Source organism: Euprymna scolopes, chromosome 26 (genome assembly GCF_053919585.1).
Source record: "Euprymna scolopes isolate OS-2025 chromosome 26, ASM5391958v1, whole genome shotgun sequence".
NCBI classification, from domain to species: domain Eukaryota; kingdom Metazoa; phylum Mollusca; class Cephalopoda; order Sepiida; family Sepiolidae; genus Euprymna; species Euprymna scolopes.
This window is the reverse complement of record NC_136507.1, coordinates 96,041,617-96,055,617: the sequence shown is the minus strand read 5'-3', so window position 1 is coordinate 96,055,617 and position 14,001 is coordinate 96,041,617. Positions and strand designations below refer to the sequence as shown.

Sequence of the window (14,001 nt, the reverse complement as noted above, 5' to 3'; positions counted from 1 at the left end):
GTTGATGATGTAAGGATAGGAGTTTGGTTTTGGATGCATTAAAGGTAATCAGCCACATCTTCCCCCACTGAACCACGCGCTAGAGATCAGAGGAGAGAGAATCAGAGAGAACTTTGTCATTTACAGCTTTTGATGTGTTGCCGTAGATGGTCGTGTCATCAGCATAGATGTCAACGAATGATTTAAGTATGTTTTTAGGGAGGTCATTGATGTAGATCAGGAAGAGAGTTGGGCCCAGGATTGACCCCTGAGGGACTCCAGCATTTATATTGCAGGCCTCCGATTTTTGTCCATCTACCACTACTCTTATGAGCCTATCGGAGAGAAATGATTTAATGATTGAGAGAAAACATTTCCAGTTATACCGTAGCTGGAAATCTTGTGAAGTAGACCCTTATGCCATACCTTGTCGAAGGCCTTTGATATGTCAAGAGCAATTGCCCTAGAAAGGAAGCCTTTGTCAAGAGATTCACTAATCCTGTGGGATATAACCTTCAGCACATCACATCTGCGGTAGATCTTGCAGAGCGGAAACCATATTGTGTGTCACTAAGAAGGTTATTCCTGCTGAGGTAGTTGACTATTTCTCTATTTAATATGGATTCCATCAACTTACTCATAACACACCCAATATATATTAATGATTTCAAAAGTAAAAAAAAAAAGTATGACTTGGGTGGCATCAAAATCAAAACAATTAGTGCTCCAGTGTTATTCGTTACTAAAAATGTATATTTGTGCATGCGTAGAAGTAACATCTGCCAAGTTCCAATTTTTTAAAAATTTTGACCCTTTAGCAGCTAGTTTTACCAGCTAAAAACTAAATTGAATTTGTCCCACTGATCCAAATCCACTATATATCATGCCAATTCTGTAGGCTAAAAATTGACAGAGGGGTTTTCACACAAGGTCATTTTTATATTACACACACACGGTTATATATATATATATATTCAACATTCTATTATCATTTTAGACATGTGCATTTAACATGTTTTTGCGTTTTACGACTTAGATAAAACTTAATTTATGCTAATAAATAAAGAAATATTTAAAAAACAAAACAAAGAAAAACACAACCATTTTCTCTCACGCAGATTAAATCTATGCACAAAAAAGTCTCAAAATATGCTTTTCTTAAAAAAAAAAAAAAAAGGTCACATATGGCCGACTTAAGCATATTAGATTTTGATAAAATGCTCAGTTATGTATGACGCCTATTAAAAAGCAATTTCTATCACAGCAAAAACTTGATATTATTTTTTAAAAAGTTTTTTTTTTTTTTAGGAACTAGTGCTATAAAAACCTTGGCAGTAAACAAAAACTACATTTAAAAAAACTTGATTTTCATTATAAAGTATTGAAGAAAAATCAACCATAGCCGTTAGAATTAAAAACAGAATTAAAAATGTGTGGTATGTTTTCGATATGGAATGAGTGCTCTTTGTTTTCTTAATATAAAGGGTAGAATAATAAAAGTGTCCCCCTTAAAGAAAACAACACTACAGCTTTATTTTAAAACTTTTATTGAAAAAATCAATTCAGGTAATTTGATTATGTAGTAGAGCTGAAATCTATTCAATGTAGCTTGGTAGATGACGGTGATCAGGCTAACTTTTATGTTGTGGGAGGTCATGTTGGTAATGTTCTTGACGCATGAGTAAAGTAGTCCAGCAGATTCAGGTTGGGGAGGGGGGGGGGGGTAGTGAGAGATATGTACAAAGTTGTAGCACTCCTTCTGAAGCCAAGCCTGGCTCTCTTTGGACTTATGGGCCAGCACAGAGTCATGCTGCCATGCTCAGAGTCAGCCAGTAGCCACTTGATTGCACCAGGAGAACACCACACTCTTCAGCACATCCAGGTACACTTTGGTGTTCACTTTCAAGCCAACTTCGAAGATGTGAGGTGGCATGATGTGGCCCTCACTTGAAATCACACCAAAGACCATAACCGTGTCCAGAAACTTCGTTGAGCTGTATCCTCAAGTGTTGAACCATCCGGATTTGCATTTTGAAGGTGCTGGCAATGGTCCTGTTGTCATAACTTGGATTGGTAGAGATGTAACCAAGTTATGGGGCTGATATGCCGTTATAGAAAAAGAGCCAAAAGAACGAAAAAATAGGACGATCAAATGACTCTTTGGTTAGAACAGACAAAGGAAAAAGTATGTCAAGAGATACTTATTGTTGTAACGGTCAGAGTTTGGAGTGAGCTGGCTGTTTATTTTGAAACACAGAATTCGAGATGAAATGACAGGCGGTTGTTTATTTTAGAAAACAAGGTTTGAAAGCTGATGACAGGCAAGTTTTCTTGTTGTAAACAAATACAAACTCGTGATGTTTAAAGGGCATTGATGGATATGTATATATTCCTCGAACACAGAGAAAAGAACAGAAGGAGAAGAGAGGAGGGGGAGAAGAGAAGGAGGAGAGAGAATTCGATTTTGGCGAATTCAGATGGTGTTAAAGTCGGGCAGAGAGGGCTTTTGACTTAAAACACGTATCTCCAATGGCCGAAAAACTTATCTGAACTCGAGTCACAAGCTACCGTTTTAAAATAGCTACAGCCAACTTCCTTCAAACTCTGAAATATTATTAGACCATTATTATTGTGAATAAACCCAGATTAATTGTTTATTCGTGTGTGGAATCGTTTTTATTTCCTTTTTCACCACACTAAAATCCACGGCTCTCTTATCGGCGATGTTCGCCGGTAAACGAGTACACAACGACAGGTCCAGGGTATAAATTTAGACGATCAATTGATAATTCTGTCACTACCCCATATCAGCAACATTAAAACGGCTAAGAATTATCACCGGCAGTGGTCACTGGAAGGACGAAAATAGTGAGCTGCAAACCGCCAGAGTCGGGTCGTTTTCAGGCTGCCGTAATTGGAGTGGAAGAGTTCTGAGGTCGACGATCGTCTCAACCGACCGGCTGAAGGGGGTGACAGAGAGCCTAAGTTGTTCAGCAGCACATCTCCGATCGCACTTGTCAGACTAATCATTTTACACCATATTCATAAGAAAACTTGGTACAAGGGTAAAACTGATCATCCAGGCCGGCTAGGGATTTTTATCCTTGGCCCCTAAAATCAACAGAGATTAGACCATTCCTGTAATGACCTGGAACCTGTTGATTTGAAATGTAATGCTGGTTCTGTGCAGTTCTAGGTGGTCCACCCTCCCAGGCTTTGCCTTCTCTCTTTGAGAAGGGATTAGTTTATTGCTAATCGCCTGGGACGCACTTATTGGGGAATGCCGATATGGCTACCGAAGCACTTTTTGCAGGTCAGAACGCCCCTTCCCGGGGGGAGGGGCGCCGACTTCTCAATCCCACTTTTCCGACCATGGTGCCCATTTCTTGCAGTGGGAGATTACTAAATTCCCTAAGAAAACATGGTACATAACATGTATATTAAAAAACAAATCAAAAAAAAAAAAATAAATAAATAAAAAGAAACATTCTCTTCAATATATATACGTACAACACCTTTTGAATTCTAATGTCTATAGCTGATTTAAAAAAAGAGATAAAAAGGAAAAACATTTTTTTCAAGTCACAAACGCATAATACATTTTCAAATATTGTACTCGTATGTAATTTAAATCAATCATCAAGAAAGTCTTGAAATAAAAGCAAAACGTTGATGAATATATAAATAATTTTGTTTTTTCAAAGAATAAATATACAAATATTTTAGAGAGAAGCATCAAAAGCTTTAGTACTAAAACTGATTATTCAGCATTTGTTCTTTGTTAACCAAAATAAATTCCATTTTCTTTCTTTTCGTTTTTCTTTTGAAAAATCAGTCAAATAGCGTTTTACAACAAAGCTCAGCAAAGAGATGACGATGATGCTAATCACGTTTCCACTGAACCAAGCAATATTCAAAAATAATCCCCTTCACCCCACCTCAAAAATTTTTTTGCTGATTTGTTTAATTAAAATTAAAAAAACGAAGAAACATATTTATTTAATGTAAAATAAAACATGTCATTCTCATTAAGTGACATACGATATATATTGCCAAAGTAACATTAATAAATATGCAAGTATATTTCATAGAATTACATTTTTTTTTTTTTACATAAATTTTCATCAACATGTCCATTCATAATTAAATGTCAATCATCATCATCTTTAACATTCATTTTAAATATTGGCCGGTTTTGGACAGGTTTTAGAAATTGTGTTAGATAGGTGACGGGTAATGCCGGAAAATATCGGATGTAGGTGCACACATGCAATGCCAGAGATTTATTTTTTTAACTCTGTCAAGACAGGATAAGCTGCATCTAGAAGCTGCTGTCCAGATGTAACAACAGTACTCCATCCTTGGACATCAGTTCTGGACCTGTATTAGGGTGGCGTGTGTGTGTGCAGTCAACATCAACCCTATTCAGGGCTTAACCAGCTTCCTCCGAAGGAAGAAGTTTTATAGGAGTATGAAATTCACAAGCGGTCCCCAGTCGCATGTATATCCCCATTAGGGAGGATGACGACGTTAGGTTTTTGCAACTTTTTGCAGGGAGGTGTCGACGTCCTCCTACATACAGACACCCGGACTTCTCAAATTGGTCACCCATTTTAGTAATGACCAGGCTCAACGTTGCTTAACTTCGGTGATCTGACGGGAACCGGTGTGTCAACGTGATTATGCCATATATGTATGAGGGTGGTGATTGAGGCTGAACCTGGCTACATTAAATAAATGCCAAGTCTACTACATAATCAAGTTACCGGAATTGATTTTTTTCAATAAAAGTTTTAAAATAAAGCTGTAATGTTGTTTTCTTTAGGGTGGCAACCTTATCGTTCCACTCTGTATATTAAAAAAAAACAAAACAAAAAAAAACATACACATTCCATTTGAAAAACATACCACGCATTTTTAATTCTAATTGCTATGGTTGCTTTTCTCCATCCTTTTTTCATGAATTTCCATCAACATGTATATTCTTTTTTATACATGAATTTTCATCAACATGTATATTCTTTTTTATACATGAATTTTCATCAACATGTATATTCTTTTTTATACATGAATTTTCATCAACATGTATATTCTTTTTTATACATGAATTTTCATCAACATGTATATTCTTTTTTATACATGAATTTTCATCAACATGTATATTCTTTTTTATACATGAATTTTCATCAACATGTATATTCTTTTTTATACATGAATTTTCATCAACATGTATATTCTTTTTTATACATGAATTTTCATCAACATGTATATTCTTTTTTATACATGAATTTTCATCAACATGTATATTCTTTTTATACATGAATTTTCATCAAATTGCATCTTTTTTATACATGAATTTTCACCAACATGTATCTTTTTTATACATGAATTTTGACCAACATGTATATTCTTTTTTATACATGAATTTTGACCAACATGTATATTCTTTTTTATACATGAATTTTCATCAACATGTATTTTCTTTTTATTCATACATGAATTTTCATCAACATGTATCTTCTTTTTATTTATACATGAATTTTCATCAACATGTATATTCTTTTTATTTATACATGAATTTTCATCAACATGTATATTCTTTTTATTTATACATGAATTTTCATCAACATGTATATTATTTTTATTTATACATGAATTTTCATCAACATGTATCTTTTTTATACATGAATTTTCATCAACATGTATATTCTTTTTTATACATGAATTTTCATCAAATTGTATCTTTTTTTATACATGAATTTTCACCAACATGTATATTCTTTTTTATACATGAATTTTCACCAACATGTATCTTTTTTATACATCAATTTTCACCAACATGTATCTTTTTTACACATGAATTTTCACCAACATGTATATTCTTTTTTATACATGAATTTTCATCAACATGTATCTTCTTTTTATTTATACATGAATTTTCATCAACATGTATATTCTTTTTATTCATACATGAATTTTCATCAACATGTATATTCTTTTTATTTATACATGAATTTTCATCAACATGTATATTCTTTTTATTTATACATGAACTTTCATCAACATGTATATTCTTTTTATTTATACATGAATTTTCATCAACATGTATATTCTTTTTATTTATACATGAATTTTCATCAACGTGTATATTCTTTTTATTTATACATGAATTTTCATCAACATGTATATTCTTTTTATTTATACATGAATTTTCATCAACATGTATATTCTTTTTATTTATACATGAATTTTCATCAACATGTATATTCTTTTTTATACATGAATTTTCATCAACATTTATATTCTTTTTTATACATGAATGTTCATCAACATGTATATTCTTTTTATTTATACATGAATTTTCATCAACATTTATATTCTTTTTTATACATGAATTTTCATCAACATTTATATTCTTTTTTATACATGAATTTTCATCAACATGTATATTCTTTTTTATACATGAATTTTCATCAACATGTACATTCTTTTTATACATGAATTTTCATCAACATGTATATTCTTTTTTTTTATACATGAATTTTCATCAACATGTCCATTCATAATTAAATGTACAATCATCATCATCTTTAGTTTAACATTCTTTTAAATACTGGCAAGTTTTGGACAGCTTTTAGAAATTGTGTGAGATAGGTGACGGGTAACGCTGGAAAATATCGGATGTAGGTGCACACATGCAATGCCAGAAATCGGCCAATTGCTGACCAGTGACATCAACCTACATTCCGGTCGAGGGTTGGGGGTCATTGAAAATGGCCTATAAACAAAAACAATTGAATGTCCTACATTTGGAATTGTAATTGCGTAAAACACAAACCAAAAGAATCAACTTTCTGAATTAAAAGAATTTCTATATTAAAGCAACACAGAAATCAAGAGAGTGAGAGTCGATAGCAATCAAGCAGTGAAGACATTTTTGCACTGCACATCTACTGCAGCGCACACCTCAATATTGACCACTTTGTCACTTCACTGCTGTCTGTCGATTTATAAATGAAGCTGTTTGTTTATGTGATTCGTTCGTCTGTTGTGATGTTACACTTTAGCCAGAGCTTTTGAAATGAATGCCTCAGTGACATACAGTATGGTTTCCCTACTGCTAGATCTACAGCAGATGTGCTAACAGTTATATCTCATAGGATTAGTGAATCTCTCGACAGAGGCTTCCTTTCTATGACAATTTCTCTATTACATATCAAAAGCCTTTGATAGGGTATAGCATAAAGGTCTCTGCCACAAAATCTCCAGAATATAGAAATATATGGAAATTTTCATTTCTCTTTGATAGGTTCATAAGAGTAGTGGTTGATGGGCAAAAATAAGAAGCTCACATTATTAATGCTGGAATCCCTCAGGGGGCCATCCTAGGCCCAACTCTTTCCCTGATCTACGTCAATGATCTTCCAAATCACATCCTAAGGCTATTCATAGACATTTATGCTGACGACACTACCATCTATGGCAACTTCAAAGGCCATAAACGGCAAAGTTCTTTGATTCTTTCTCTCCTCTGATCTTGAGCACATGGTGCAATGGGGAAAGAGGTGGCTGGTTAATTTTAATGCATCTAAAACCAAGCTTCTATCTTTCCATCATCAACATTCTGATCCTTGCCTGGCATCAATTGAAATGAATTGCTCTCATCTTTGGGAGGCTTCATGTTTTGACAAGCTTCTGGGCTTGACCATTACTCCTGATCTGAGATGGAACACATACATCAAATCCATTGCCAAGACTGCTGGAAAAATGGTGGGATCATTCTATCACTATAGTAGATATTTCACTGCTGATGCAATTCTGTATAAGAACGAAGTATGTCCAATGATGGAGTATTGTTGCTACATCTGGGCAGGAACTGCTAGAAAGTTCTTATCCTGCCTTGACAGAGTTCAAAATAGACTTTGTAGCTTAGTGGGGGAGTCCAAGGTGAACAAGTTCTTGATGAACCGTCCCCTTAAGTAATCCAATTTATCAAATTTCCACTACTAATGATTAATATGATATTGTCCCATTGACTACCGTACATTCATTAACCCTTATCCTTGAGTTAACTTTGTTCAAAATAGCCTGTTCCTTTTTTTTCATGGGATTATTTTGATTATCGATTATTTATACTTATCAAAGACATTCCGATATAAAACCTATCTAAGAACACTGCCAGGCACATAAAGTACCTTCCTGTGAAATTCCATAAAAATTGACCCAGTCGTTTTCCAGTCCATAGGGGACAAACTCACAGAGATAAAGTTCCTTATATATATATATATATATAAAATGGGTTAAGAAATTCCAACGAAAGAAAGATGTATAAAGAGGACGCTTCACAGAACGTCTGAAACGCGTTAAAAACGATTTCAATGATTTAAAAACATTATTACAATGATCTAAACATAATTCTCAATGAAAAACCAAGACATGGAATAAAATAATGTTAAAAAATACACATTGTTGGTGACTACCCCCTTATTTAAATATATATATATATATATATATATATATATATATATATATAAGAATAATAAAATGATTGTTTCTTTAATAACTTCACAGTGATAGTTAAAACATTGTGCAAATTAAATTTAATATTTTTTTAGTACTTTTTGATGACAAGTTCATTAGTATTGGAATTATTTGTTGTATTTTACTGAGGAGACTTTAGTCATAAAAAATTCAACTCACCCTTTCTGGCCATGTCGACTGCTGAATTTGTCTCCCAGCTCTGGTCTGCGCGTTTGACGAAGAAGCAATTTTATGAGAAACGATTCTTCTGTGTTCGATGAAATCATTACTTTTTCAATATAAGACGGCACCGGACCTCTGTAACTGTTGAGAAAATGAAAGGAGATCTATTTCTAAATTGTAAGTGAAAAACAATGACTCCTTCCTACACACCTCTGTAACTGTTGAGAAAATGAAAGGACAGAACAAATACATGGACAATTATGATGGAATTAGTAAATGCAATTGGTCTTTGCTTTTTTTTTATGGGTAATCAATTAACAAGAGCCATGGATCACTCAAAAATAAGGATTAGAAGGATTGTTAGTTGGACGATGATTGTCATTACAATTAGAAACAGTGGGTGGAATGAGCAGAAAATTACTTAAGAGAAATTGATTTTTCAAGAGGATGGCTAGACAATATTTGTTCACACTAGACTTGAAGATGGCCATGTTGTAGGCAATTGGGAAGCAGACTTTTGCCATCTTGTTCAACAATACATGTAGTTATCTAGTCAGAAATATCTCATTTGATATATATTAATAGCTTTATATAATTTAATATTAGAATTAACGTTTTTGTACAGACTGAAACTATGACAACAAAACTTTGGCTTAATACTAGACATAACATTTATCACTCACAAAGTATGATAAAATCTGATTTAAAAAAACTAAATGCTTTCATAATCGTATAAACTTGTTAAAACTACTTTTTCCTACAAAGACTTAGAACAGGGTACGCACAAATTTTCAATCTCAATTTTCAAGAACTTTTCAAGGATTTTTCAAAGTTTTTCAAGGCTTTCTCTAAACCTAAACATAGATTCCATGAACAAAGCTTCTTTCTTAGAACTGCATGCCTGTGGAACTGTCTTCCATTTTCCTGCTGACTACAATATGGTTGTGTTCAAGTCTAAGGTAAATAAGTTCTTGATGAGCCGTTCCATATAAGTTATCAAATTTACCAAATTTTCATCACTAATGATTACCATATTGTCCAATTTCTACTGTACACTCTTTAACCCTTATCCTTGAGTGGCCTCTTGGCCTTGATAATGTGGTGATTGCTGTGTCAAAAAAAAAAAAAAAAAAGACAAAATTCAAGTTTTCAAAATGAAATTTTGGATTTGTTTTACAATCAAGAGCAATTCCAAAAAAGTGATTACAAAAAAAAAAAATCAAATCTACCACAAATAAATGTTAGCACAGCCAATAAAAGTTACTTTTCAACCTACCTGTATCATTCTTTTGGTGTTTTTTTTTAAGTAGTTCTGAATGCTTTTTATTTCAACTCAAATATTAACTCTTTACGATTTTTACTTTCTAAGATAGCTGCCATCTCATCCATTTGGCGGGGGGGGGGACTCAGTCAACCTAATTTTAAATTATCACAATTATTCTTTTTTTTTAAGGGGGGGGGGGGGATTTGCAATTAGAGAGTTTGGTCCACACAAGGAAACTATTTCTTTTTTTTTAGAGAGGGCGGGGTATTTTTTTTTTTTATGATGATCCTCCCTCCTTGTGCCCACACCTATCCTAAGAAAAATTAAATTATGAGAACAAAAATACATGGAAATTTAAATCTTTATCACAAAACTACCTGAGGTAGTTTTGTGGTAAAGGGACATATCTCTTGCATCAACAATAATATGAGGCAATTTCAGAACACTGTACTTCGATTTCATTTTCAATATTCTAAAAATATTTTAATATTTTTATGAATACTTTAAAAAATAATTTAATAGTATTTATTTCAATTTTATTTTTAATATTTCGACACAAATTTTTAATGGACATAAAGAATACAATTTTCAAAAAATTTTCCATATTTTCAAGGATTTTTCAAGGTAATAATAGAAACAAAGTCTTTTCAAGGCAAAAGTCAAAATTCAAGGACTTTTCAAGCTTGTACAAACCCTCTTAGAACTGGTTATTACTCAGCATTTTATCCGTTGCACTACGAATGTTGTAGAAAGAAATGAAACATTTTTTTGCAGAATGTTTAATCTGGGAATATAAAAGCACAACTCACATCACAGGTACGTCTCTGTATTCGGGTTGCTGGGGTGCTTGTCCAGGTGTAGACTGTAATGTATTCAGCGTTACAGTGGGCATGTACTTGTTCACCATCACCTGCTTGTTGGATATCATCTCACCTGTAAGAAACGCAGAATTTACTTTTTATTCAAAAATAAAATCTCGCCAACTTTGATCCTGATAAAAAAAATATATTAAAAGTATGACTAAAATTTTAGATTATGCAAATAGAACCCATTTAGCACAGTTTCATAAGATTTTCTTTCAAAAATATTCTCTGGATTTTTTTGCTAGGAACAAAGTGTAGTATCTGTCCTGATTTTACACTTATTTATTCTGTCTTCAGTCAGTAAAGAGAACCTTAACTAGGGTAATTTTGATTTTTATTCCAACCCAAAGCATGTCTTAAATGATCTTCATATATATAAAATGAACTCATTTTTCCCCCTCTGATTTTGACCTTAATAGGATTGAAAATCAAGACATTTCATGCAAATGTAATATGCACAAACTGCAGTACAATATCTGAGGTGTATTATAGACCTATTACAAGGTTATTAAATCGCTTATTCTTTAAACCCCCCCCCTACATACACACCTTCAAACACCCGGGCAACGTTGTCCTTTTCTTTTTGAGTTTTTGTTTTTCCGCTTTTTTTTTTTAAAGAAGTTTTACGTTCGTTTGATGTTTTTTTTGTTTTTGTTTTTTTTTGGGGGGGGTCCTATTTTTTTATAAGAAGTTCTTTATCCCCCCTCCCTACACACACACCGCCAAACACCCTGGCAACGCTGGGTACCCCCGCTAGTCTTTAATAAAATGAACCAAGTTTTAATTAAAAATTAACCTAAACAATTTTGATTTTCGATCCAATCCAAAGTGGCCCTTTTTTGTTTGTATTATGTTGCACAATTTAACGTCCTCCATTTCCAGCTGCTAGAGTTGAATGCTTTCTGGTCATGTCGGTGTTGAGGACATTGAAAACATAATTTGTGTTAATTGTCAATTATCCATTTACATCATATCGCATTAATTCTAATTCAATATTTTTTGTAAATATTATTTGTTTATAAAATTTATAATAATTCATCTGACCTACATTATTGCTACTGCTGCTGTATGCTGTCTTCTGCCCCCAGCTGCTGAGACTGGATGCCCTCTTATCATGTCACCACTGGTTTTGGTAACATTTAAAACATAATTTGTTTTAATTGTTCATTATCCATTGGCTTACATCATAACTCAAATCCGAACACAAAACTGTATCTTGATAATTCTTTTGTTTTCATGGTTTCAAATAATTGTCTGTAATTTATGCTAAATTATCTGTCTGTCTCATCATGCCACAATTATTTAATGAATTTAACAAACCTGGTGCAGCAATGCCATCAGAGTCCAATGCTTCATGTCTCCAAATTGGTTTGCGAGTTGTTGCATCCAAAAGAGGACCCATCACCTTCTCAAATGTCTGATTTGCATATCGTTTTAGTGTGCAGCTTTGCTTCTTGTACACTAAGCACCGACCAAAACCTTCAAAGAGAAAAAGAAGAACAATATTCAAATTCAATAAACAACAAGAAATCATACAAGTTTTATTTTCAAATTATTCCAACTATTGTTTTCATTTTTCTTATTTTCACAACGTTTCGGCTGATGTAACCTCTGACCGTTTTCAGTTGTATCTTGTCAAACTCAGGAATCTGCAGGGAATTTTGAACAGAATTCTTTATTTAATCTGCGAGGATAGTATGTTTGTGTTTAAAACTCATGGTAGGTTGTTGTTTTTCCATTTTTCTTTTGTTTTTGTTTAAATTGTAATTAGTATTCGATAAATATTATTTTCTGTTTCCTAGCGTTTTTTTATTTTGATCGCCATTTGGCATATTCTGGTGGGTTATGGCAGATTCCAGTCGACATTTATGAGAATCCAGTTGTCAAAATGCAACAGTACCTAAGTATAAAAAAGATATGATGCTATGTGGCTGGATGCAAATGAACATGGAGTTCTTCATTCGATCCTTGACATTGCTAGATCTTCGTTCTCAACATCTTTGATTTGAAATGCATAAGAACTAGACAATCATGCAGTAGAGTTAACAGCCAAGAAATTGAAAATACACAACAAATATCTTGTACCAAATGCATTAAAATTTAGTTTTTACCGACCTGTTTAGTTTTAAAGTTCTGAAACTGTTTTAAAGTTTTTTATTATTTCAATATAAAAGTTTGTCGATATCTAGCTTTCAGATACAGTAAGAATCCGATATGGCCGACCCATCTGTGCTGTTGTTGGTATTTCATTCCTTAAGCACACTTACCCTAAGCCCGACACATCAAACTTGGGATTAATGGTAGGCTATGCCCTTTCTTTTTTTTTTTTATATCTTTTAAGCCTGAAATAACACTGCCATCTTTGACAGACTCATGTTTGACTAAGCCAAAGTAACTATAACATATTCAAAGATAATAAATATTACAATCAGTTTCCACACTTTAAAATTATACAAGTCGGTAGAAAACTAAATTGTTATACATTAAGTTCTTGGCAATTAAGAATTCTTCATGATTACCAAGAATTATTTGCAAAGTAACTCTGCAAGATGTAGAAATGCAGACATCAGAAAGAAGCTTAATATTAACAGATTGTTTTCACCATTATTTGAAAAAAAAAAAAATTAGCATGGTTTGGATATGTTTCCTGGATACTAGATACCAGTTATGTATAGAAATCATATAAAGATTTCATTTTAAAAAGATCAAGAAGACGACCACCAAAATGATGGAACAAACAGATAATGAACAAATATGGGTGCTCAAGAAAGCTAAAAGACTGTCCCAAGACTCTGATAAGTGGAAAAATTTTGTTCTCAAGCATGTGGCGAAGCTCTCTAGAATACGCAAGATAATTAAATAAATCTAGTAAGAAAACAATGGTAGATTTACATGCAGAAATTTGGTTACATTTTATTTTTTAATCTTGATTTATTTATTTAAAGTTTGGCATTAAAAATGTTAGCATCAATGTTTATTTTGATTTGAGTAATATGATTTTTCTTGGTTTAAAAAAAGGCTAACAATGCTCCATTTTATGCATATCCTGATTATGACCCGCATTCCAATGGCAGCCGAAGTTTATTTAGAAATCCATTTACATTATGTGGCATGTAAATTCTAGCAACGTCATTTTGTTTAACAGATACAAAAGAATACATGATTCCAGGTTAATATTTTTCAGAGATGAAG

At 32.9% G+C, this 14,001-nt stretch overlaps 1 protein-coding gene and 1 pseudogene across 1 annotated transcript in view; both read right to left on the bottom strand.

Annotated features, from left to right (window-relative positions):
* Positions 1 to 14,001, bottom strand: part of LOC145248288 (DNA-directed RNA polymerase III subunit RPC2-like) — a 191,372-nt gene that overhangs the window by 46,113 nt on the left and 131,258 nt on the right. Inside the window, exons 21-23 of the mRNA XM_080110162.1 lie at positions 12,130 to 12,288; positions 10,756 to 10,879; positions 8,680 to 8,823 (exon numbers count right to left, since the gene is read on the bottom strand). Coding sequence (XP_079966288.1) covers positions 8,680 to 8,823; positions 10,756 to 10,879; positions 12,130 to 12,288 — 427 coding nt within the window. The remainder of the gene's footprint in view (positions 1 to 8,679; positions 8,824 to 10,755; positions 10,880 to 12,129; positions 12,289 to 14,001) is intronic.
* On the bottom strand, positions 4,553 to 4,672 carry LOC145248577 (5S ribosomal RNA; annotated as a pseudogene).